Source organism: Arabidopsis thaliana, assembly GCF_000001735.4.
Source record: "Arabidopsis thaliana chromosome 1 sequence".
Lineage (NCBI taxonomy): Eukaryota > Viridiplantae > Streptophyta > Magnoliopsida > Brassicales > Brassicaceae > Arabidopsis > Arabidopsis thaliana.
This window is the reverse complement of record NC_003070.9, coordinates 17,612,697-17,639,368: the sequence shown is the minus strand read 5'-3', so window position 1 is coordinate 17,639,368 and position 26,672 is coordinate 17,612,697. Positions and strand designations below refer to the sequence as shown.

Below are 26,672 nucleotides of genomic sequence, written 5' to 3'. Positions count from 1 at the left end.
GGCTTTGCCTTCCATGCCTAATTTGGCCCAAACAAAGATTAATTAAGTCAAACAAGTTGCTAACATGGAAAAACAGCCCATCAGAACAATGACCCATCATGGCAACGGCTCGGCCCAACAAAAATTCTGCTTGGCCCAGTGATATATCAGCTCGGCCCATCTTGGTTCGGCTTAACTCGACATATTCGAAGGGATAAAAAGGAGAAATCGCAAGAGAGACAAAGGAAATTTTAGGTCACCTATAATAGTAGAAGACACTATTGAGAAAAGGGATTCAGACTTAAAGTTATTATTCGTAGAATTTAAGAGAGAATTGTTGTCTAGCTCTTTATCTTTTACTTTCTGGTTTTCCGTTCTGTACGTTCGGTTCTCTGTTCTGTATTTTCAGGTTTCTCATTCTGTACGTTCGGTTCTCCGTTTTGTCCTTTTGGTTCTCCATTATATATTTCCTGATTTTCCGTTATGTACTTTCGGTTCTCCGTTCTGCATTTTTGGTTTTTCGTTCTGTAATTTTATTGTTCTCCTTCATCGTTAATAAAAAATCTACTCCGTTCTCCTCAAACTCCTTAGTTACTTATTGTTAAAACCTCGGTACAAACATTACCAAGTTGTCCTCTGTCCAATTCCAACCTAGAAGAAACGTCAACATTGCATTTTTAAAGTTTGAATATGAGCCAAAAACAAAAACAAAAAAGGAGCAAAACTGACTTGGCGAGGTAGAAAATTTTTGTTCACTACCTCTTCTTCTATGATGTATCAACGAATCTGCTCTATACCTTCTCTTATTTGACAGGCTATATTTGAGTTTTGCTTCTATTCCAATAATGCTTAGCCATGATTTTCAACAATAAAATTACCATAAAAGTTTGTATATAAAAAAAAATCAAGAATCTCGGTCAAAACGATATTGTTGTAGTGAACTGAGCCATTTGTTTGGGAATCGTTTGAGATGGTAGTCAGCGGCAAAACGACGTTGTTCGATGTTCTTGATTTTTGAGTCGCTTTCAATCTTCTCGTGTGTGGGTGAGTTTATATAGCAGAATTATATCCAACAATGTATATTAGGAAAATTATCCTCTGAAAGGCATTCCTTTTTTTTTAGGGTACGTTTTACTGTTTTAGGCAGTTACTTCTAGGCAAGAGTTATGCCATTTAACGAAAAGTATTGCTTGGGATCCAAACAAGCACCATATTTAGGGATCCACCAAGATATCAATGTCCAATGTGGTCATGATTAACTCATGAATGACATCAAACATGATATGATCTAACTCATGAATGACATCAAGCTTTGTAAAGTTGATACTTCTTTTCCACAAGATATTTTTCTCTACTAGCGTTCAAGACTTCGAGCTTTGAAACTAAATGTAACAAGATGAGAGATTAACTAGTTTTCAATTTGGAACCATTCGTTTTTTGACATGATTCTGACAGAAGTAACGTTTGATATTGTCCAAATCAGGTGGTTCGTAAATGATGCTTTGTTTCTGTTTGAACATGCAAATTGTAACCTATGGACCCAAAGTGTCAAAAAGATTAATTTCAAAGTTCATTATAAACACATGTTACAAAAACAGATGTATGCATTGACATGCAAAAGGCCATTAAGTATAATTATATATCTAATTAGAGTACAAGTTTTTTCACATAATTGCCACATCCCTTGAATGACCTTAAAATATTGCATCTTTTATTTTTATAAGGAAAAAAATCTATTAGGATTTCAGGCTCAAAAGGGGTAGTAAAATGTAACAGAAAATTCATCCTCATCCTAGTAATTGGGAATTTGAGGTTTCAAACAACTTTGTTTCTCAGCTGTTGAAGTTGCTCCATAAATCTGTGAGGCTCACCTCTGCATCTGACTCGAACCAGTAATCTGCTTTTAACTGGCAATACACAACCAAAAATTCAACTTAATCGCAACATACGAAATGCGAGACTGATCCCAAAACCCATATCAGTGGATCTAAATACTTACATCAGTATCTGAAGTTACTATTTTCAAGGAAGGAGTGTCTACTCCAACTGGAGCTTTTTGATCAGACTCATTACCCAACTTGTCGCTTGTTTCCGCACTGTCTCCTTTGTATTTGCTGCGATCATGTTTGTTCCCAGTTATTAACACTGACTGACAAATATATAGATAAGACCAGACACAGAGAGTGGAATGTGTAACTAAGTACCTTAAAAGATAGACATCAATCGGCCCCATTCTACTCCTAATCACCATCCGGTACTGTTGCGGAAAACTCATCTATCGTGAACAAAAACAGATGCTTTACTTTGTGACACATTATATTACAACTGTACAGCAAATATGAAAGCATTAAAAACGCTCACCTCATCAGGATCTGGAACTTCGATGTAACTAGCTGTAGGAGCTTTAATTGCTAGTAATGTCTGGTTCTGTATAAGGACTACCAGTTTAGTATGTTAAATAACTGAGGAAAACATAAGATGATTTTCAAGAACTAGTTGGGGAGGACCTGAAACCGTGGGAGACTCGTTATATCTTCCTCCGTCATAAACATGTACCTGTTTATTTCCATCATTGATCTTAGCAACACTCTCGTGTATATACAAAAAGATGAAACTCAAATAAACTGACGAATACCTTCTACAGTAGTCATCTTCCTCCAAGGATCTGAGAGCTTCTTGTCGTTCCCTGGAGATACATAACATGATGATCTTCAAACCATGTGGGAAAGGAACAATGGATAAGTCTCCAAACATAATATAAGAACACAAGCAACCAACCTTATAAGATCATCCAACCTGCTTTCCTCAGATTGCATACTCTCTACTTCTGACTGAAAATACGTAGATATGTAACCGGTCAGTAATGGGGAATTTGAAAATAACTGTGTGAAATAAACTATAAGACAGAAAAATAATGAAATCATGAATTTGACAGATTATTTGCATAGCAGTAAGTTCTACGACAAAGAAAACACGTGAAAATGCTTGTCACAATGAACCTTAAGCCTAGAAATTTGATCTCCCAGGTCCTTTTGTCCAAGATTGTCAGCACCCCTGCATCAATAGCGCATACACAAAGTCAGACGAACTCAAGCTATATACGCTGCAATGTATCCAAGAAAGAAAAAATTTGTGTACTTACTTCCAGCGGATATGATTCTTTGTAGTTTTCTCTATCAATCCAATTCCTTCAAGGACATTTGTAATATCATATATCCTTCTTTTTTGTACCTGTTAAGAGGGATCGCAGGAACACGTAAGCACATAAGAGGAGATCCTAACAAGCTGATGAAGATAACTAGGGAGATATCAAACAGTTAAGGCAAGGGTTATAAAGGTGAGTGATCTTTTTAGTCCACGTTCTTAATTAGATCTTCTACGAGTTGAGACATACATTTTTAACTTAAATATTAAGATACATTTAGCATACCTCCAAAACAACTGCACAATAGTTAAGGTCAAGTGTTCCATCCTCAGCTTCCTGGATCAACTTCACGAATTTTTTTGTCAACAACCCTATCAAACAAAAGAGACACCGATACAATTACAGTTGTTATCTCCATACAAACATGAACCTTAGTAAACAGAACTATTAGTTACCTAAAGAACTGTCATAACGGCAGTTAATACTAGCTCCATTTAAGCCACCATTTTGCACTTCTGCACAAAAAAACTCATTCACAACAATGCTGAATACAAACAGATTCTTATTTTCAATACATATCACATTCTAAGAGCTAGCCAAAGAGATTGATCAGAAAAAGCAGATACCGCCATTCGCCATTCGTTTCCCAGCCTTTAACAGTTTAGTACCACCCTTTGACTTGTTGTATACACGTTTAACATTTTGAGGAGACGACTCTTGTTTCACTATTACTTTAGCTATATCTATGCTTTCTCCTCCAGACATGTTGGCAATAGATCCAAGCTGAATTCGATGATTCTTTCTACTCTTCTGCTGCAAATTAAGAAAAGATCAACTCAATAGCATTACAATCACCAAAACGAATCTAAATTCGCAAATTGAGATTAGAGAATTGAAAGCTAGAGATCCAATTTTGGATTAAGTTTCCCTTAATGAAACCAAACTTCATTCAATTTTTGTTTTCGCGAAATTTGGGAATCAGAATTAAACCTAGCTATCGCAAAATCAAGTTCGGAAATGGAATCAAAATCAAAGAAGGAATCTACGAGGACTTGAGTAAACGAAGAGACTCACAACTTTCTGAGTGATTTGAGAGTAAGAATCGTCCCAGTGAGGTGAAATTAGAGGAGACAGTTGTGAATTCGGAAGCGATTGAGAGACTGAGAAAGGTCGATTCGTTGAAGAAGGAGTTAGAGAAGAGTAACGAGGATCAGAGGAAGAGATAGATTGAAGTAATTCGAAGCGAAAAGGAGATCGGTGATGGTAAGAGAGAGTCGGATCTTCGCCTGAGTTTGATGTCGCGGCCATGTAACGGCGGTGTATCTCCGGTGGTAGAGAAGATGGGATTTAGAGTGATTTTTTGAAGCGATTTTGGAGAATCGTGATTTAGGTTTTTGTGGGGGAAGATGAAGAAGGAGAAGAGGGAAGATGGAGAAAAAGATGGAGAGAGAAGAGAGGAAACAGCGGGAAGAAGAGGAAGGGTAAAAGTGTCTTTTTGTTGTATTAAAAAGATTAATATAAGAAAGAAATATTGGAATTATGTTAAAAGAGCGGTGGGCGAAAGAAGTTGGAGAGAGTTTCGAATTCTGCCTAAGCCCCGCCTAACTTCTTCCGCTTATTATTTTACTCTTTTGACTATTTGTTGGGCTTGGTCTTGGGCTTGGTCTTGGGCTTGAATTGGGCTTAATAATGTTACGACGTTTACATATCTTCTAGAGCTTCATACTTTGTAGCTTTATGTTAATGATCGACATTCATGGTTCACGAATCTATAAATACGGAGTCTCGGCATTGCTAGATTGAGTTTACAGGGGAGTCCTAATCTCCGAGGTCCATCTGCACCAATAAACTCTATGAACGGCCCAAATTTGGTCCAGTTATCATACCAAAAAGTAGTTTAGAGTTCATGGTCTTTGCCAAAAGGTAGAAATTAGAATGAATTTCTAAACCCATGATTCATTTTGTTTCTCTGGTATCATTTTTCTAGCTTTTTTTCTTTAATATTTTCATAAAAACAATTGAAGAATGAAGAGTGCTTCTGCATAGTTGAGTACTTGAGTAAGTGATATCTAATTAATATCAAATTATGTGAAAATTATACCATCTTTTATGAAGTCGTACTATATATGTATATATGTTTTTTTGTCTATCTTAATATATGTTTATGGGTCTGATTGGTAACCAAAAGTTGTTAACTCTACTACAGGTATTAAGCTGTACAATAAACTAAGAGTAAAACTTTGTAACGCTTAGTACCGTTTTGTAAAGTGGTTACCAATCAAAACCTATATTAGGTTATAAGGAAGCGATGGGTGCATTGACGACAAACACACAAACTTGGTGTATAGCGCTACACAAGGGACTGTTTTTTTTTTCATTGTATTATTACCAATTGCATCATGTAACAAAAATAGGAATTCAAAATACTGAATTAATTAATCATGATTTTGAATAAACAAAACATATTAAAGGAATGTAAATATAATTGAGTTATTTCAAAGAGTTTTCGTATCGCATAAGTTTGATACCTTAACTTGTTTTCGTAAAACTGGACAAATATGACGAGAAAAAATCCCTTCATGATATCATGATGGCTTAAATCAACGTAATTTCCATTAGTTTAGATCTGAGAGACTGAAACATTGGTGTACCAAACAATGTAAAACACACATTTTCGTCCCTATGGCATGTGACAACTTTTTAGCCAAAAAAAAGAAAGAGTATTTTATTTAGAAAAATATTTGTGAAGACATATTATCCACATTTTTAAAATTTATTGTAGCCATGGATCAGAAAAATTATATTATATTTTAGTTTAACTGTGACAAACAAACAAAACAAGATTATCCATATAAATGTAAGTTCGTCTAGATATTCATACAGAAAAAGTTTGTCTAGTTGCATTTTTGTTGTCCTAAATTTCAAGTGCACTAACGCGAAATCTACTTCACTTGTCATGGTGCAGTAAGAAAAAAACAGTAAATAAAAAATGAAAAAAATATGGAAACACTAAAAAAGAATTTACAATAGTCGATAGCATTTTTATTTGTTTACTTTGGTTCCTTTTTTCTACTTTTATACAAAAGAAAAGGTGAGGAGGAATTTATAGCCTCTAAAAGTGATCTTACAAGTTATCTAACGTTGTTTTTTTGGTAAGAAGTTATTTTTATTATAACTCCTACCATTTAGGTAATTAACTTCCTTAGGCTTAAGAGTTTTCTACAACTATTAGATTTTAACCCGTAGTACACCATGAAGATTTTTTTTTTTAAAATTAGTATATATAAAAGTTTGAAAATTATATCTATCTATAAAATATTTTTATTTTATATTTTATAATTCTTATTAAGTAACGTTCTTCCAAACCCGTCTCGCCAAACCTGTCCTATAAAAAAAAAAGACGTACACCGCTAATTTAAATAAATAATTAAAATAAATATTTTACAGGATTGCAATTGTATTTTAGTTTGTTAAACAAATTTTTGTTTTAAATAGTTGTCAAAATCTAGTTCAAATTTTGGAGAAATAAGATTTAGTGAATTGATAAGAAATGTATTTAGGTGTGTTTTGCTCATTTTAAGAGATTGCAATTGTATTTTGGTTTGTCAAATATTTTTTGTTTTAAATAGTTGCCGAAATCTAGTTTAAATTTTGGAGAAATCTGCGTGATATATGGATTGGAATACATTTGGAATATTTTTCGTTTGTTAATCAATTTATTGCCAGAAAAAACAATAATTAAAAGCCAGTGGCAACAATTGTAAATAAGTTCTAACTACAGGATTTATTTTACAAAATAGCTGCAAAAAAATGTAGATATAATAATATTTACTACTATATATTTTTCCGTATCCTACATTAATATTAGTGAAGCTTTGAAATCATTATAGAAGTTCATCAATTAGACCTCTTTTGAATTGAATTCAGTTTTGATTATTGGGATCATTGATTTATAACTACTCTTGACTCAATATAGTGCGTTGGAAAAATTATGTATTTGTAATTGTTCGCATAGTCGTTGTTAGACAAATATCCTACATAACTTTTCTTTTTCCGCTCCGTGGAACGAAGTGGACACATGTATAAATGCATGTACATTAGTGGCCGGCATGTGTGCGTATTTGTTGTATAATACATTACAAAAATAAACATAAGTATATACGGAAAAGGGATCTACGTTGAGAGAGTAGAGGACAAAGCGAATAAAGGTAAGACATGTGAGAGAAGAGGCCATGTTTTGCGGCAATATCACGAGGGCCACTATGTGTAACTTTATGATCTCGATGTTTATGTGCTGATGTCTTGGCTTCTCCTACTTGAACTTTAGCTTCTACCGCACCTTCTACTCCGAGTATCTTATACTTTTTTCTTTATCACCAAAGACTTTTTAGGCATTACCAAAAAAAAAAAACATTAGGTATATTTTGGACCATTTAAAAAAACATTTCAAGTTTTATATATCGAACTATTAACAACACAGGAGAACCTATATTTTCAACCATTACATTTTTATTATGATAAAGATTTTGAACTTTTAATTTCCATGTCACATTTCCCTTTTGAATATTATGGATCAGTCATACATATATAAGTATGCAATTACTACTAGTCTAATTTGGTCTAATTAGATAATAAGTATTGAGCATATCATATTTATATAGTGAAATACTGGATAATATTAAGATTTACTCATTTCTTACAAGCTAGATTTATATAATTTCAATTAGATGGGGAGTGAGAACTTATGTACACTAATATAACATTTCAGTCATATACAGTACATGTTCACCATGTCTTTATATGGCATAATATACTCTTGAATATCAAGCTAGCTGGTAAAGTACGTTTACCCTTTTGATTTTAATAGAAAGTAACTTTAAAGTCGTTCGCAAATGATGAATAAGATAAGGATAATATGTGATGAAAATACCGAGTTGCATGCATGTATTTGCAATAAACTAAAGTACTGTTCCGTATATGTTTAGCCAGTTTCACTTTAGTATAATTCCATGATTTTTTGGGTCAATTTTGATTTTTAGCATACAAATATATTTATAATGCTATAAAACTTGAAATGTTTAGTGGAGAGCTTGAGTAATCGTCTATATAGTTTGTAGATACTGGTGCAGTTTTTCTGTATTTATTGAAGTCAATTAGTTGATATATTCTTATAGATAAATTCTGTGAAAATTTGATAAAACATTGCTGGTACATTGAAGACATTATCCACAAAGACTAATTATTAGGTAATCAAGGAGAGTGATCTCCCACAATTGTTTTTCATTGTCCAAAAAAAAAAAAAAAAATTCTATTATTACTTTTCTAAATCTAAAGTTGTGAGATAATTTTGGATTTATTTTTTTCTAAGGTAAGTTTGGAAAACAAATCTTACTGATATGCTAATTCAATTTAGACTTCTTTAGGGTATTTGGAGTACTTTAGGGGATACTGTCTTTGCATTAGTCCTAAGAACATGGAGAAACAAGAAGACAAACATAAAGGTGGCCAACTCCACTACATAACTAATATGCATACGTTTTTAAAATAATCAAAGAATCATATAAATGTTTGCAGTTGATATCACCTACTCCAATAATAATCAATTAATTTTTATATATTACGACGAGTGTATACGCCATTATACACCAAAATCTAAATCTGGATCTGTGTCAACATTTTGTATGGTTGGATGCAAGTAAAAAACCATCAAATACTATATGCTTATGACTATTAAATAAATATTGCATCAAAGTGTACGTTAAAAATAAACCAAACTCTATATATATGTATGGATTAGTTATAAGAAGAGTTTGATCCCACTCGATCACTTTTTCTTCTCGGATCCTTTCCCACCAAAAACACAAGCAAAACAACAAAGACTCTCTATCTATCTTCTCTTTCTTCTTTATCGTTTATTCTATATATTAACGACATTGTAATCTAATTTGCACTGTCTTCAACATTCTCTTTTTCTATGGCTCCTCTCCCTTTCATACCGGAACAAACCCGTTCGCAAACGCGTTTATCTTCAGACACAAAGAAGAAGAACAGAAACAAGAAAACGTCCCAACCACCGCCTCAAACGCAAAAGATAAAGCAGAAGACGGTACCATCAACATCATCATCGTCGTCATGGAGCCAGATAAAGAACCTTTTGAGTTGCAAACAAATCGAAGGGCCACGAGTGCACGAACCATCAAAGATTACGTCATCATCTTGTGGCTCCTCTCTTTGTAAGTTTAGTGATGTTATTTACGGTAATGCCCGTGTGATTCACCGCTCCGATCACTCCCCTGAGAGTAGCAATCTTGGACAAGATACCCGGTTGTTGACCCGAAAACCCATTAGTACCCGTGGATCTTCTTCATCGGTTAGATCCAACGGTTGTGGCGCTTACACGTCATATTCAACTTCCAAAGCTATGCACTTCAGAAACCTCTCAGGTTGCTATGAGTGTCACATGATTGTTGATCCAAGCAGGTTCTTGATATTTTTATCTTACTTTAAATATGAATAATTATTATGTGAAATACTTGCATCTCATATTACAAAGAAAAATAAGAGAGATTAATAGTTAATAATGCTTCGTTTATATAATTAGGTATCCAATAGCACCAAGAATATGTGCATGTCCACAGTGTGGGGAGGTCTTCCCTAAGCTTGAATCATTGGAGCATCATCAAGCAGTTCGTCACGCTGGTATGCATCACTTAATTGTATATATCTTTTTGTATGAAAGTAGTAAAACTTGTATATATATTACATTTGATAACATAGATCAAAATCCATAAAAATATGTGGGCACTAGTAGGTATTATGCCGTTATACATCAGACATAAAAAAAAATTCTTCTTTCTAAGGCAATTTTTAAAATCTATTTCCCCTTTTGGATCAGACATAAAAAAAAAAGTTGATAAAGCAGACATATAAAGTTCAATTTAACTCAAACCTGTTTTGGTTTAATTAACACAAATCTTTTATCAAAAATAAAATTTTGATTTGTATCCTCTTTTGGATTTTTCTTTTTGATTACTTTTGAAATAATTAAATAATGTAAGCAATTGTCCGTCTTTTAGTTTTCTTTATCTCGTAATTGGGGCCATAAATCTGGCATGTCCTGTCGTTGTTTTTGGATTTATGTTTTTTTTTCCTTCAGCCATTTTTGGATATGTATTTAGTTATGTACAGCAGCAGCATACGTATATTATTATTACAGATTCATTGTACAAAAATTATAATATCTTAGCTCGAAATCACATATTAGGTGACAAACAACATCATTAATCTATCACTCTATAATGGTTCTGATTTTTCTTTTCTCTAGGGGTTTTAAAATATTAATTTCAACCAAAAAAAGAAATAACGGTTTAGTGGCTTTTCCAAATATATTTTGGAATTTGCAGATATAGTAGTGAACTAGCTTGGAAAGAAAAACAGCCTAATCATACTTAACCAAAATGATATTCAGTTTTTATTTATATGGATATAGAGCAAATGAAATATAATTGAAGAAAAACAAAACCAAAACCAAACCAAATGAAAATATATATGATAAGCTTTTAGTCTTTTTTTCCCTTTGTTAAAAGGCTTTTATACTCTTATTAGATGGATTAATCATACGGAAATTTATATCGACCATGTAATATTATTTCAAATAAAAACGTTTTGTAATGATTTTGTAGAATAATTTATGATTCTTGGATTCCTTCTAGTTGTGGTGAATTTAAGGATATCCATCTCTGATCTCTATATCGACAAAAAAAAAAAACCTATGTGAAGATGTTTTTGTAATGTAGTTAATTTTGATTACAGTGTCGGAGTTGGGGCCAGAGGATTCAGGGAGAAACATAGTGGACATCATCTTCAAATCTAGCTGGTTACGTAAAGACAGTCCCATCTACAAGATCGAACGGATATTAAAAGTCCACAACACTCAACGAACGATCCAACGGTTTGAAGATTGTCGCGACGCAGTCAAGTCCCATGCACATGCCTCTACCAGAAAAGAGGCTCGGTCCGCCGCCGACGGCAACGAGCTTCTCCGCTTCCACTGCACCACAGTTTCTTGCTCCCTCGGCTCACGCGGCTCGACCTCCATTTGCTCCGCCATCCCTGGCTGCCGCGTTTGCACCATTATCCGCCATGGCTTCCACGCCAAAACGGTACGTGTAGGCAATGGTGAAGGAAAAGAGGAGATTAAGGGCGTGAGGACCACTGCAAGCAGTGGAAGAGCACACGATGCGTTGAGGTGTTTTGACCAGCGGAGGGCGATGCTTGTTTGCCGTGTGATCGCGGGAAGAGTGAGGCGCGTGCAGAGTGATGTGCCGGAAGATGAAAGTGGTTCTGGCTCGTATGATTCGGTTGCGGGGGCCGCTGGGGTCTACACAAACCTTGACGACTTGGTTGTGTATAATCCAAAAGCTATACTTCCTTGCTTTGTAGTTATCTACAAAGTCTCCGAGCCTTAAAAAGTTGCACTTTACACGATTTGGATTTGTAAGTTTGTTAGTGGAATGTGTGAAGTAGTGGATTGTAATATTTAGGAAAAAAAGTTTAGCATATTAATTGTGTAGATTCATGGCCTAGTCAAGAGTGAAAGATTCGTTGTGGTGTGGCCTAGTCAAGAGTGAAAGATTCGTGTTTTTTTTTTTTTTTCATCTATGATTTCGATTTGACCTATATTACAAAATACGACACTTTCTAACGTTGACTTTTTAATATCATGCTTTCGATTGATTAAACACATATGATCCACTAGGATGGCTCTAAATTTGCCATAGAAAGAGCAAATTAAGTTGCATAAAGAAGGGAAATGTGTATGATCTTGCTGGCAACCTTGATTTTCAGGGAATGACAGTTGAAGAGTTGCAAAACTTGATGTCCTTTAGATGCTCTGCAACAGATCAGGATATGTTGACTAGAGAGGTAACATCCGAAGAAAATCAAAAAGTGTTGTTTGCGATGCCAAGTAACAAGTTTCCGGGTCCTGACGGTTACACAAGTGAGTTCTTTAAAGCGACTTGGTCAATCACTGGTCAAGACTTCATCGCTGCAATCAAATCTTTTTTCATCAAAGGTTTCCTTCCTAAAGGGCTCAATGCAACAATCCTAGCGCTCATACCGAAAAAAGATGAAGCTACCTTGATGCGAGATTACCGTCCCATTTCATGTTGTAACGTGATTTACAAGGTAATCTCTAAAATTATAGCTAATCGTCTTAAAGTCATGCTGCCAACCTTTATCCTCCAAAATCAATCTGCATTTGTTAGAGAAAGGCTCTTGATAGAAAATGTTCTTTTGGCTACGGAGTTAGTCAAGGACTACCACAAAGATTCAATCTCTCCTCGTTGTGCGATGAAAATCGATATATCGAAAGCATTTGATTCTGTACAATGGCAATTCCTGTTGAACACGTTAGAAGCTCTTAATTTCCCGGAAAATTTTTGTCATTGGATAAAACTCTGTATCTCGACAGCCACTTTCTCTGTCCAAGTTAACGGCGAGCTGGCGGGTTTCTTTGGTAGTAAGAGAGGCCTGAGACAAGGTTGTGCTCTCTCTCCATACCTGTTTGTTATATGCATGAATGTTCTGTCTCATATGATTGATGTAGCTGCAGTTCACCGAAACATTGGCTATCACCCTAAATGCAAGAAACTCAGCCTAACTCACTTATGTTTTGCGGATGACTTAATGGTGTTCATTGATGGGCAGCAGAGATCAGTTGAAGGAGTTATCAATATTTTCAAGGAGTTTGCGGGTAAATCAGGGCTGCACATAAGTTTGGAGAAATCGACCCTTTATCTTGCTGGAGTTTCGGAGCTAAATAGAAATAACATTCTCTCCGCTTTCCCGTTCGCTAGTGGTCAGTTACCGGTTCGTTATTTGGGACTTCCTCTTCTAACGAAACAGATGACTACTGCGGACTATTCGCCTCTTCTTGACAAAGTGAGATCAAAGATAAGCTCTTGGACAGCTCGTTCCCTCTCCTATGCGGGACGTCTAGCTCTTATCAATTCCGTGATTGTAAGTTTGTCAAATTTTTGGATGTCTGCATATAGGCTGCCAGCAGGATGTATAAAAGAGATTGAGAAGCTATGTTCTGCTTTCTTGTGGTCTGGACCGGAGCTTAACCCCAAGAAAGCAAAAATAACATGGACTTCGCTATGTAAACTGAAACAAGAAGGAGGATTGGGTATCAAATCTCTCTTGGAAGCAAATAAAGTTAGTTGTTTGAAGCTGATTTGGAGACTCGTTTCTCGGCAGTCTTCTTTGTGGGTTAATTGGGTTTGGACTTATATTATTCGGAAGGGCTCATTCTGGTCCGCAAATGATCGTTCTAGTCTGGGGTCTTGGATGTGGAAGAAGTTGCTTAAGTACAGAGATGTGGCTAAATCTATGTGTAAGGTTGAGATAAAAAGTGGCAGCTCTACTTCGTTCTGGTATGATAATTGGTCACAGCTAGGGCAACTGGTTGATGTTACAAATGCTCGTAGAACAATAGACATGGGGATACCGTTAGCAGCTACTGTCGCGACTGTTTTGGCTTCTCACAGGACCAAACACCATCGTACTGCAATCTACAACAAGATAGAGGCAGAGATTCAGAGTATTCTTCAACGAGAGAGATCAGGGGCACCAGACATTTTTCTGTGGCGATCCTCAGGTGATAATTTCAGACAAAGTTTCATAACAAAAGTCACTTGGCACAACATCCGGGTTATTCACACGCATAGGCAATGGTATAAGGGTGTTTGGTTCTCATACAACACACCCAAATACTCTTTCCTGTTGTGGCTTGCGATCCATGATAGATTATCCACGGGTGATCGGATCAAAAAGTGGAATTCCGGACAACAAGTCAATTGCGTTCTCTGCGGCAACGTCGAAGAATCAAGAAATCACTTATTCTTCTCTTGCCATTACACCACTGCAATTTGGGATAATCTAACAAGGCGTCTCCTATCTCATGAGTACTCAACTGACTGGGACCGCCTATTAGCTCTACTCTGCAGCTCCACAATGTCAAAGGACTCTCTCTTTCTGTTTCGCTACGTCTTCCAAGCATCTCTCTATCACGTCTGGCGAGAAAGAAATGCACGACGTCACGGAGAAGCACATTCCACCACCACTAGACTCATCAAACTCATCGACAAAACCGTGCGAAATAGAATCAGCTCTATAAACGACGTTGGTGACCATAGCTACGACAACTGCCTTAGGTTATGGCTCTCCACGCGTCTCCCCTCATGATCTACTTCCCTCAGCTTCATTTTTGTTTTTTTTTTTTTTTTCAGACCTTTTCTGCACCTCTATCTATTTTCACTCTAAAATTTCTGAGAAACAGATGCATCTTTTGTAATAACGTTTTTTTGTTTGAATATAAATTTTACATTCTTTCAAAAAGAAAAAAACCTTGATAGATCCAAAGTTTGGGTATCCATCACCAATCTCATGTTTCAACTTGGCATTCTTGGCTTGGCTATCCACCATCACTTTCTATTTTACAAAAGATGATTTCTAAATTTTATTTAACTATTTTTGATTCTTTGTCAAAGCCAATCTCTTTCATTGATTGCTTAACAAATAAAAGTCATAAATTATCCTTCACTGAATCTTCAATAAACACCATTTGTCCTCTTGAATACTTGATTTTATGATGACGCTTTATAGTCATCGCCATATTCCAAAAAAATTCCCATGACATTATTCCGATTACTTGTTTGTCGGAATCCGACAACTTTTTTTACCATATATTCCATCGGCAAATTTTTTGGAACGTCGTATATAATTTTTCGACAAATTTTCTAACAAAAATAACATTGACAAAAGAAATTTGAAAATCGAAACTCTGTCAAAAATTTTCGTCGATATATCGACAAATTTTGTAAAGAGTTTCCGATAACATTCCTTTTGTAATTTTTTACAATTTCCATATAAATATGATTTTCCGACGACGCTTGATTTCTAATAATGGATTTGTTTTTGTCGAAAAGCCGTTTGAAAATGCCGTTTTCATTTGAATACTTGTACCACTATGAGTCTATGACTAAAACCGATTGCATCAAACGAAGGCATTACATTCCACTTATGGTGCTATACGCCCTTAAAATTTTCCACACAAATTTTGTTTTTTCTTCAAATAGCAACAACATTGTTCAACAAACAAATGCTTAATTTTTGTTGTATTTTTTATTGGTCATCATAATTTTCGTATTATCTGACAAAATAAATCGTATTATCTGACAAAAAAAAAAAGTCGTATCTAAAGAGAAACTAAACAAAAATTAAGTTCAGATACTTAAAAAATTAGAAATTGCTCCTTCTTGTTTGTAAAAAAAAAACAAAACAAAAATACTACTTCTTCCCCTGAACCCAACAAGAGAGAAATAATCAAACAAGTAAAGTAAGCAAGTAGCAGAGAGTTGACTTTGAGATTTTCTTTCTTACAAATCAGAACCAAACTTAGACAATGTCATTCATGTTTGCTTCCCCTATTATCACCCCAACCATTGGCTCTTTTACCTTCTCTTCTCGACGCTCCAATTACATCGTGATGTCGGCCGTCCGAACTAACTCGGCTTCGACGTGTCCTATACTAACCAAGTTTCAGAAAGACTGCGAAATCTTCTTCTGGAATCACGGTGGTATAGATTTTTATTTTTACTCGAATATCTCAAAATTAAAATGTAAATATTTTTAACATGATTTAGTTATTTAATTATTTTTTTAATTTGTTAAACCAATCATTTGATGAAAACGTAGATATAGTTTCTACAGAGTTTTTAAAGGAGAAACGTATCTACACTCTCTTCTCATTTTTTTTATTTTTCTAGTCTAGTGGGGAGTCTCTTATGTGAGAGACCCCAATGGAGCTGCTCTTAGGTTTGTCAATGTTCTAATGCTTAAAACTGTTTTCATTCGGAATCAGATCATAAACACTGAGTGGGGAGGATTCTCTAAGGTTCTTCCGCAGACCATTTTTGACCAAGAGATGGATGCGGAAAGCCCGAATCGTGGTGAACATGTAATAGAATTTATCCTTTCTTTAGATGCATTTATGTTTGTCTTTTTTTTTTTTTTTTTTTTTTTTTGTTACCGTCTATTGCCACAAGTCTCACTATACTTTACTGTTTTGTGTGTGTATGAAGTTATATGAGAAGATGGTCTCAGGGATGTACCTTGGTGAAATTGTGAGGAGGGTTTTGCTCCAAATGTGTGAAACTAGTGACTTGTTCGGTCAATTCGTTCCTGGCGGCAATCTCTCCAAACCCTTTGCACTCAAGTACTTCTCTCTCACATTCTTTATCCGATTCCATTTGCACTCAAGTACTTCTCTCTCACATTCTTTATCCGATTCCATTTGCACTCAAGTACTTGTTCGGTCAATGTGCAGTTTGGTTTATGGTTTTGTTTCGGCTCAATATTTTTGGTTTTGGTTATATTTGTAGAAAATAGAAAGTGAAACCAAATGATAACCACTTGTACACGTGTACTTCAGTTTCTTCAATTTGTTGCAATTTCGTTTATTAAACGAAAACAATTGGATTTTTTTCAACTTTAGTGTATTTTGATTTCTTTGGCTCAGTTTGATTTATCGGTTTTGGTTACGTTTCGATGTTGGTTCAGTACGATTTTAAACCAGGAAAATCAATTTGGTCACAAACACATTTTGATACAAACATTTTGGTTCAGCTTTGGTTTATATGCTTATATCCCTAAGATTAAATATCCTAAAATCAATACTATCTCAAAGTGGCCGTGTGTTTTGCTTTTTAGGACCTTTGAAACTTGAAATTAAAAAAATTCCTAACTGATAATTTTAATTATATTTGTGTAAATTTTGTATAGGACCGAGCATCTAAACAAAATGCAAGAGGACACTACAGATGATCTTCAGACTGTTGGATTAGTCCTATACAACATTTTGGAGGTAAGTTGTTATATACAAATAATGACATTTAGAGAGTGGATAAACTGTATAAAACTAATCAAGATATTGGAAACAGGTAGAGGCAAATCTGCAGGAAAGGAGGAGAGTGGTGGAAGTGTGTGACACAGTAGTGAAACGCGGAGGGCGTCTAGCAGGAGCTGGTGTTAATGCACGAATTAAACAAGTACGAAAATGGGATCTCTAGGGAAGGAAGAAGAATCTTTCTATTAATGACGAGCCCGCGACTTAGGCGAATTGGACGGATTACAAAGGATGATTTCTTCAACAAGCATAAATAGAGTAAGAACGAGCCGATTGTAGATGAAAGACGAGTTTGAGGCCGGAAGACGATCTTGATAGCTGAACCTTGTAAAAGGCTGCCTACGTACCCTTAGAAAGGGATCAAGCCACACGTAGTTCATATCGCGATAAACGAGCTAGGCCGTTACTGGAGGAAGGTCGTATGTCGAGTTAGGCAGTTTTAGGGATGATCCGGCGGATAAGTGACGAGTTGAATGGCTTCTCGAGACGTGCGAGTAGGTTAGTTACTTTGGGCGGGCAAGTTGGCGAGACACTTCGGACGGACGAGTAAACGAGCTACTCAAGATGGATGGGCAAACGAGGTACTTCGGACGGGTGAGCTGACGAGCTGCTTGAGACGGGCGAACGGATGAGCTACTTGAGACGGACCGGCTGACGAGACGGGTGAACTATGAGCTACTTGAGACGGACCGGCTGGCGAGATATTTCGGACGGGTGAGCTGACGAGCTGCTTGAGACGGGCGAACGGATGAGCTACTTGACGGACCGGCTGGCGAGATACTTCGGACGGGTGAGCCGACGAGCTGCTTGAGACCGGCAAACTGATAAGCTACTTGAGACGGACCGGCTGGCGAGATACTTCGGACGGGTGAGCTGACAAGCTGCTTGCGACGGGCGAACTGATGAGCTACTTGAGGCGGACCGGCTGGCGAGATACTTCGGACGGGTGAGCTGACGAGCTGCTTGAGACGGGCGAACTGATGAGCTACTCTTTGTCTCTAAGTGTCCTCCTGGCGAGATACTTCGGACGGGTGAGCTGACGAGCTGCTTGAGACGGGCGAACTGATGAGCTACTCTTTGTCTCTAAGTGTCCTCCTCGCGAGATACTTCGGACGGGTGAGCTGACGAGCTGCTTGAGACGGGCGAACTGATGAGCTACTCTTTGTCTCTAAGTGTCCTCCTGGAATCTCCTTTGACAAGACATGCTATTCCGTATTTATAGCCTTCTGCGTGTAGGGCATTCCTCCAGGGTTTTGACGAGCCTACCCTCTTGACTTAACATTCTGCTTAGGCCTTTGACTTGGATTTGGGCCTTGGGAAAAGCAAGCCCAAATCTAACCCCTAACAGCTGGTATAGTTGCAATTGTGGAGAAGATTGAAGAAGAGACCAAAAGAATGGATTCAGGTAAAAGAACCGTTGTGGCTATGGACGGTTCACTCTACGAGAACTACCCACAGTATCAACAGTATATGGAAGAAGCACTAGTCGAGCTTCTTGGCGATAATCGAAGTTACATTGTGATCATACATGCCAAAGACGTATCTGGGCTTGGTGCTGCTCTTTTGGCTGCTACTAACTCTATTTATAGTACTTGAACGTTGAACCTCTACTTCATGAGTATGACTTTTGTCCATTTGTTTGTGTACATTATATATATATAATTAAGATTGTTCAGAGGAGCAAGTCGAGCAACAAACTAGAAGAGATGAGTAAGTCTTGGCAGAACAATTTCCAAAATGAACAATCTTGATGACAAGATAAATAATTTTGGATAAAAGTCTTTCCCTATTTGCTAAATGAAACACTCTAAATGACTTTAGAAGTTTTGATTTAAGACTAATCAATGTTATAATCATACATATCGGTCTTGGAAAAATATCTATAGAGCTAGATCATAACCCGTTATTGTGCAGCACGGTAGAACTTTAAATTTTAAATATTTATTGAAAGTTGAATTATTGTTTGTTTATAGTACATTTTAATCATTCTATACATAATACATTGACATATAAGATAATATCATTAAAAATGTATTTTATTTTTCTAATTTAATTAAACTAATGAAATTAATTAAATTAGTATTGACTTGTTTATTCTTGTTGAGATGAATTAATTTACTCTTTCAAGTTTGATTTCCAATAACTTTCTAATATAATTACTTACAAGGGGCAATGTTACATTATATTTTGTACTTCCCAAATACTAGTATAAAATATATTTATTCGACCCATTATCTACTTTGATATGATTCGAAAATTGCTGATATTTGTAAGTTCATAAAGCAAAGCAATTATTTAAATTTAAAGATAATTTTCATAAATAGCACTTAAATGAGTTTTTGTTCCAAATATACCATCACTAGTTTTCTTTCTAAAAAATACTATTAACTTTTTCCCCAAAAATACTACAAAACTAAACCTACTTTAAACTTTCACAATATACTAAATCCATACCCAAAATTTCAAATTATAAACACTTGAATATTATTATTAGTGTTTGTGTGTATCCGAAAATCTTTTATCGGATATACACATAAACAAACTCATTTTTTCGCTTCCAATCACTAAATCCTGTGTTGGTAGGATATTTCTAGATTTAATTCTAACCATAATCATGAAATTGAAATAAAATCAAGCCTTTTAGATAGATAGATAGATATATATATATATATATATATATATATGTGACTTTTATGAAGTTTGCAAAAACCAAAAGGACAACATTTTTCAAATTAGAATACAATTTTTTTAAAACAATTGTAGAATCAAATCGCATCCTAAGTTCCTAACTATTGTTAACAAAACCACTTACTAAATCTTTGTGAGAAATTACAGAAATTATACCTATTTAAACTTTCTATAATTAATGTAATTTTTACTTTTAAAGGTTAAGTGATTAACCCAAACATTTTAAAAGTTAAGTATTTATTTATTATATGTGTATCTATAAAGTATCTATAAGATTTTCAGGTTTTTGCAAGGAATTAATAGATCTAAAGTGGAAAGAGAAACTATTGTTTTTTTCTCACCTTTTATGCTTCTTCTTCTAACAACTAAACCCAAATTGATCATTAGTCCACAACCCATAGTGTTAGTTTCTTTATTTTTCACTTTATGGTGTTATACGTTTAATTAAGTTATCAAAATCTGTTATTCTTGCATATCATCTTTCTTATTTAAAGAGAAAATAGAAAATTAGAAATTGCTCCCTCTTGTTAAAAAAAAAAAGAAAGAAAAAGAAACTGTATCTTCTAGTGGACAAAAAAAAACTTGTTCTTCTCGTAAAACCCAACAAGAGAATAATCAAATAAGTAAAGTAAGCAAGTAGCAGAGCAACTAGAAAGTTTTATAAATTTTAGTTGAAAGTTGACTTTGAGATCTTCGTTCTTACAAAACAGAACCAAACTTCGACAATGTCACTCATGTTTTCTTCCCCTGTCGTCACCCCAGCACTCGGATCTTTCACCTTCTCATCTCGACCACGCTCCAATTACATCGTGATGTCCGCCGTCCGATCTAACTCTGCTTCGACGTGTCCTATACTGACCAAGTTTCAGAAAGACTGCGCCACTCCTACACCGTACCTACGCAACGTAGCCAACGCCATTGCTGATGACATGCGAGATGGTCTAGCTGTTGAAGGAGGAGGAGATCTCGAGATGATCTTGACTTTTGTTGACGCTTTGCCTTCTGGGTAATTTTTTACTTTCTCTTCTCTAATTACACATTATGTTTTATGATCTATAAATGATTAAGTTTAAGTGTTTAACATTATAACCAACAAAAAAAAAGATGATTAAGTTTTACTATATATGGAATGAGGAAGAAAAATAAATGTGATAGTCTTAAGATTCTAATTCCATTTTAATGGATATAGGAATGAGGAAGGGTTGTTCTATGCATTGGATTTAGGAGGTACAAATTTTCGGGTGCGTAGCGTGCAATTAGGAGGAAAGAAAGAGCGAGTCTTAGCTACCGAATCTGAACAAATATCTATTTCTCAAAAGCTTATGATTGGTACAAGTGAGGTAAATGAATCAAATCTTTAATATATCAATGAGTGTTGATTGGTTTAATTGGTTGACTCGGTTGAATGTTTTAGGAGCTTTTCGGGTTCATTGCTTCAAAGCTTGCAAATTTTGTTGCAAAGGAGAAGCCAGGTCGGTTTCTTTTAGAAGAAGGGAGGAAAAGGGAGTTAGGGTTTACCTTTTCATTCCCTGTGAAGCAAACCTCTATTGATTCAGGCACATTAAGCAAGTGGACTAAAGGCTTTAAAGTGTCTGGAATGGTGAGTTTATGCGTTATCATTTCTTTGTTCCCAAGTTATTATGTGGTTTCATATTCTAGTAAGTAGTAACCTTTAAAATTTTGTTTGTAGGAAGGAAAAAATGTGGTTGCTTGTTTAAATGAAGCTATGGAAGCACATGGACTCGATATGCGAGTTTCTGCTCTTGTATGTTTCTTTTTTTGTTCTCGAAAAGTAGTAGATGGAATCTCATGTCTTGTGCATATTGTAAGTTTGTTGATGTTTGTGTGTTTAAGGTAAATGATGGAGTGGGAACATTAGCTGGAGCAAGGTATTGGGATGAGGATGTGATGGTCGGTGTGATTCTTGGCACTGGGACCAATGCTTGTTATGTAGAACAGAAACATGCAATTCCTAAACTCCGAAGCAAATCTTCTTCTGGAACAACGGTATTATTGATATTTATATATGTAGATAGGTATGTCAATTTTTCATGCTTAAAACTGTTTACATTTGGAATCAGATCATAAACACTGAGTGGGGAGGGTTCTCTAAGATTCTTCCGCAAACCATTTTTGACCTAGAGATGGATGAGACAAGCCTGAATCCTGGTGAACATGTAGTAAAATTTTATCCTTTCTTTAGTAACATTATGTTTTTTGCCTGGTGTCACATGTTTTACAATTGTTTACTGTTTGTGTGTGGATGAAGTTATATGAGAAGATGATCTCAGGGATGTACCTTGGTGAAATTGTAAGGAGGGTTTTGCTCCATATGTGTGAAACTAGTGACTTGTTTGGACACTTCGCTCCTGCCAAACTCTCCACTCCTTTGGCACTCAGGTATCTTTATCCAAGTCCATATTTTGGTTGTTGTTTTATGAGTAGTAGATTTAGTTAGGATGTGTAGTTTGGTTTATGGTTTGGTTTCGGCTCAGTATTAAAACTCGATTTCGTTCAGTTTGATGGAATTACGGTTTGAAAATTTCTCTTGGTAATGAAAATATCAAACATTGATCATTGGTGTATTTCAGTTTGTTTGGTTCAGGTTAAAAAATTACACAAGATCATTTTGTTAGTTAAGTTTCAATTTTGGTTCAGTTACAATTTCGGTTTGTTCGATTTTAAACCAGGAAATACCAATATGCTCAAACATTTCGGTTCAGCTTTGGTTCGGTGCGGTCTATATATGCTCACCCCTAGATTCAATACCTTAATAACTTGATTAGCTAGGAAAGTGTTGTAAATTCTGATTGACAGTTTTATTCATTATTTTTTTTTTTGTAAATTTTGTAAAGGACCGAGCATCTATGCAAAATGCAAGAGGACAATACAGATGATCTTCGGGATGTTGGATCAATCCTATACGACTTTTTAGATGTAAGTTGTTAATGTATAAGGCTAATCACATCCATAGATTTGATAACTGTACCAACCTGATCGAGCTATTGAAAATAGGTAGAGGCGAATATGAATGCAAGGAGGAGAGTGGTGGAAGTGTGTGACACAGTAGTGAAACGCGGAGGGCGTCTAGCAGGAGCTGGTATAGTGGCAATTCTGGAGAAGATTGAAAAAGATACCAAAAGAATGGGTTCAGGTAAAAGAACCGTTGTGGCTATGGACGGTGCACTGTATGAGAAGTACCCACAATATCGACAGTATATGCAAGACGCACTAGTCGAGCTTCTTGGCCATAAGCTTGCAAGTCACGTTGCGATCAAACATACCAAAGACGTGTCTGGGCTCGGTGCTGCTCTTTTGGCGGCCACTAACTCCATTTACTAGTACTTGGACCTCTACTTCATGAGTATAGGAGGACTTTTGGTCCATTTGTTTGTGTACATTTATATAAGATATCATATCAATATCAATAAGATTGTAAAGAGGAGCAACGAACTAGCAGAAGATTATGTCTTGGACCACTTCGTACAACACTAGAAAATCCTTTTACTTCCAAAGTGAAAATTTTGATACGATTTATAATTTTGGATATAAATCTATCCCTATTTGGTTTGTGAAACACTCTAAATGAAGTAGAAGTTATGAATTATGTCTAATCAATGAGTTAGATTTGTAACTTTGTTTAAACAAACCGATAAGTTATGTTTAGTAACAAACGGCTGACTAGTACCATTGCTTTGTATAAATCAATAAATTAAATATAGATAATAGTTTTAAAGATTCTTTTCTAGAGTAATATATATTATTTTTTTTGAAAACTTTTAATATCATTTTAACTAACAAATAAATTTTAACCACCAAACGTTTAGTTTTTAGAGTTGGCAATCGTCCATTTTTTCTCTCTTTTAATCACTTTTTCCAACCGCTCATATGATTGGTAATCTCCAAAGCTGTTTGTTTTGTTTTGTTTGCAAACAAATCTATTGGATCTTACTAATCAAACCCAATGTCATAATTAAATATAGGGCAAGGCAAAATATTTGTAGTACTCTTATTTGATTTGCTATATCATCTTTGATCCCATTAAAAATATGCAGATATTTGTAAGTAAATTTAATATATGTTAGAGGGAAAGTTAATTACAAATATTAAAATTTGCAATATGGATATCCAAAATGGATAATACAATTTATTAGCATTCAAAAAGGTTTTGCAGTACTGGATAGTCCTAATATTTCACGTATAAAGGAAGATCAACCGTTTCACAAATGGATTGACAAATTACATGCGTTTTCATTGTTTCTAGATTTTCATGCATTTGATGTTCTCCCGAATACTTTGATTTCGATATTTAGGGATGATAAGTCTGAACTATCGTGTCACGACATGTTCGATTAAGGTTTTTCTTCTGATTTTCACCAAAAAAAAAAGAAAGCCTTATAACAAAAAAAAATTAATAAAACTTTTATCATATTTTTTGAACTTTCATAAAATATCCAATTAAAATTTAAAAATTAACAGATTTGTAACTAGTTTTGAGAGGATACGAATATGAAACACATAATATTTCATTGAGTTGGAAAAAAAAAGTTGTAGTTAAATCAAATTTTTAAAACAAAAATTCTATTTCACAAATCTTTTCTAGCTCCAAGCTTATTTTTCTATTTCCTCCTAAATCAATTTTTTTCTTAAAAACTCCATCTTTTTGACTGGATAGTTTGGCTGCTTTACGAACCTGTTTTCAACAAAGGTCGTGAAAATTCAAAGTGAGATCTGAAAGAAGAAAATTCCTCTGATCGCTCACGATTTCTCCTGAATTCTCCATTAGATTTTGCAGAGAAAATGGTACACTGCTTTATTTCTCTTCCACTTTGTTTTCCTTTGTTCATGTCTGACGCTCAATTCTGATCCACCTCTCTCCCAATTTGTCCAGATCCGATTCATATTATTGCAGAACAGACAAGGTAAGACTCGTCTAGCCAAATACTATGTCCCTCTCGAAGAATCCGAGAAACACAAAGTCGAATACGAGGTACTACTCATTTCAAATTCTATCATCTTCCTTTTTTTATCCTTTTTAGGTTTCTGATTCTTAATTCTTTTCACAGGTTCATAGATTAGTGGTGAATCGCGACGCCAAATTCACCAACTTCGTTGAGGTTTGCTGTTTTCATTTTGTAAAATTTATCATTCTTGAATCAGATTTTGTATAATTTGATTGATTTTAAAAAGCATTGGCTTGTTGAAATTGTCTTAGGTTTGAACCTGATTTAGGTTTTGTATAACAAGATTAGGGCTGTTGGAGATAGATTATTCGAGATGTAGTAGAAGTGTGATTGAGAAACAATAATATGGAATGCGTTTTATGTGAGTGGGTGTCATTGTGAATGTTAATGTATGAATGATGAAACTGTTTTGCAACTATTTTCAGTTTAGAACACACAAGGTGATATACAGGCGTTATGCTGGATTGTTTTTCTCTGTGTGCGTGGATATAACCGACAATGAGTTGGCTTACTTGGAGAGTATCCATTTGTTTGTGGAGATATTGGACCATTTCTTCAGCAATGTTTGTGAGCTAGATTTGGTGTTTAATTTCCACAAGGTACTTAACCTCTTTACTTACTCTTATCCTTTGTAAATAGCTTCTGGAACTGCTTCGTTGGATTCATAACTTTAAGTTGTGATGCTGTACAACAACTGGTTTTGAATAAACACTGGGATTTTGCTTTGTCTTTTGAGTATTGAATGCTTACAAGTTTTGAACTAGTTAAGTGAATTCTCCCAGATGTTTTAAAATGGTTTTCTGAGAATTCTCATATATTAAGCTTACAAGGGTATATCAAACTAAGCTTTTGTTTGCGAAAATCAAAAGCTAGTTTCGTTTTCTTCTCAGTATACTTGTCCCAATTCTAAGCTGACCATCGTGACCCATTAGATAAATATCTGTATGCAGCCTTGAAAAGCATTCCCTATTTGTGTTTATATATGCAGATGCTACAGTGTTTCTAGATTTGATCTGTGTTTGTACTCTAATAATTGCTAACTAGTTCCCTATGACTTAAACTGAAAGGTGTACTTGATACTCGATGAGTTCATTCTTGCTGGGGAGCTCCAAGAAACAAGCAAAAGGGTGTGAAATTTTTGTTTCAAGCTTCTCTCTTTCACTTAAATGTATCACACATGCTCTTGCTCAAGTGCTAAACTTTTAAATGTTGGGGACTTGTTTTAATTCGCAGGCAATCATCGAAAGGATGTCAGAACTCGAGAAGCTACAGTGATGACGGTTAAGAATCACATTCTACTTGGTTAACTGCGTACCTGCCAGATGTTTCTTGGCATGTTCAGAGATTTGCTATACTTTGTTGAGTTGTTAGACAATGGTGTAGCGTTTACATTGTGAATGAAGAATTTAGAGTGATTCTGCTAAAGATCTCTCATCCAACATTTTGTTTACCTGTGAGATTTTCATTTCAACTAGTGATGTACTATTTGTTTCGTAGAACTATGATACCACACATGCTTTGAGAGGATATATAACTAATATTGATAGTAACTGTTGAATTATCAACATAATGTGATGAATCGATTTCTCGTGACAACTTTAAAATCCTTTATGATCATGTCGACTAAACCATTTTCTGCTATCTCTGCCAGTGACTGGTCTGTGCTGATACCCAAATCCTTCTTTGTCCTCCACTGATAAGATTCATCAGGTCACAGAATCTCTTACATCTCAGCGACAAAACAGAAGAACATGAGACGTTTTCTCACCAACCCTACTCTTTCTTAAACTCTAACATGTTAGACTTACTAAGCGTCAAACATGAGACTTTGCGAGTTCCTGAATCAATCATGAACATTAACACTAACCAGTAATACGTAATGTAACCAAATCAGTCCTGCATCTAATGCCCAAAATACCTTTGT

The 26,672-nt window shown here is 35.2% G+C and overlaps 4 protein-coding genes and 1 pseudogene across 7 annotated transcripts; 4 read left to right on the top strand and 1 right to left on the bottom strand.

Moving 5' to 3' along the window:
- Nucleotides 1-1,559: 1,559 nt before the first annotated feature.
- ATE2F2 (winged-helix DNA-binding transcription factor family protein) lies at nucleotides 1,560-4,672 on the bottom strand. 2 transcript variants are annotated; one of them, NM_103684.3, is made up of 13 exons: nucleotides 4,199-4,672; nucleotides 3,751-3,937; nucleotides 3,580-3,639; nucleotides 3,410-3,495; nucleotides 3,122-3,210; nucleotides 2,979-3,033; nucleotides 2,758-2,810; nucleotides 2,615-2,665; nucleotides 2,487-2,535; nucleotides 2,341-2,406; nucleotides 2,184-2,254; nucleotides 1,979-2,093; nucleotides 1,560-1,886 (listed from the first exon to the last, which is right to left on the bottom strand). In NM_103684.3, the coding sequence occupies exons 1-13, from the start codon at nucleotides 4,430-4,432 to the stop codon at nucleotides 1,812-1,814; spliced, it is 1,191 nt and encodes a 396-aa protein (NP_175222.1). In that variant the 5' UTR covers nucleotides 4,433-4,672; the 3' UTR covers nucleotides 1,560-1,811. The 2 variants fall into 2 exon arrangements, with proteins under 2 accessions (NP_175222.1, NP_001185166.1); NM_001198237.1 differs by having other exon boundaries at nucleotides 1,597-1,886; nucleotides 3,751-3,934; nucleotides 4,199-4,612.
- Nucleotides 4,673-9,098: 4,426 nt separating this feature from the next.
- AT1G47860 lies at nucleotides 9,099-18,692 on the top strand (annotated as a pseudogene; the record flags this gene model as incomplete). The annotated part of the gene is made up of 1 exon: nucleotides 9,099-18,692.
- AT1G47845 (hexokinase) lies at nucleotides 15,095-17,259 on the top strand (the record flags this gene model as incomplete). The annotated part of the gene is made up of 5 exons (NM_001333286.1): nucleotides 15,095-15,214; nucleotides 16,053-16,148; nucleotides 16,273-16,406; nucleotides 16,973-17,054; nucleotides 17,131-17,259. 5 exons carry the CDS (start codon nucleotides 15,095-15,097, stop codon nucleotides 17,257-17,259), a joined length of 561 nt encoding a protein of 186 aa, NP_001321727.1.
- A 1,665-nt stretch (nucleotides 18,693-20,357) lies between the features above and the next one.
- HXK3 (hexokinase 3) lies at nucleotides 20,358-23,318 on the top strand. 2 transcript variants are annotated; one of them, NM_103682.4, is made up of 9 exons: nucleotides 20,358-20,790; nucleotides 20,974-21,124; nucleotides 21,199-21,384; nucleotides 21,475-21,549; nucleotides 21,639-21,791; nucleotides 21,866-21,961; nucleotides 22,054-22,184; nucleotides 22,640-22,721; nucleotides 22,800-23,318. In NM_103682.4, exons 1-9 carry the CDS (start codon nucleotides 20,510-20,512, stop codon nucleotides 23,124-23,126), a joined length of 1,482 nt encoding a protein of 493 aa, NP_175220.2. In that variant the 5' UTR covers nucleotides 20,358-20,509; the 3' UTR covers nucleotides 23,127-23,318. The 2 variants fall into 2 exon arrangements, with proteins under 2 accessions (NP_175220.2, NP_001321728.1); NM_001333285.1 differs by having other exon boundaries at nucleotides 20,378-20,790; nucleotides 22,475-22,721; nucleotides 22,800-23,300.
- A 1,064-nt stretch (nucleotides 23,319-24,382) lies between these two features.
- AT1G47830 (SNARE-like superfamily protein) lies at nucleotides 24,383-26,340 on the top strand. The gene is made up of 6 exons (NM_103681.5): nucleotides 24,383-24,587; nucleotides 24,676-24,774; nucleotides 24,851-24,901; nucleotides 25,174-25,347; nucleotides 25,816-25,875; nucleotides 25,982-26,340. Exons 1-6 carry the CDS (start codon nucleotides 24,585-24,587, stop codon nucleotides 26,021-26,023), a joined length of 429 nt encoding a protein of 142 aa, NP_175219.1. The 5' UTR covers nucleotides 24,383-24,584; the 3' UTR covers nucleotides 26,024-26,340.
- Nucleotides 26,341-26,672: the final 332 nt, after the last annotated feature.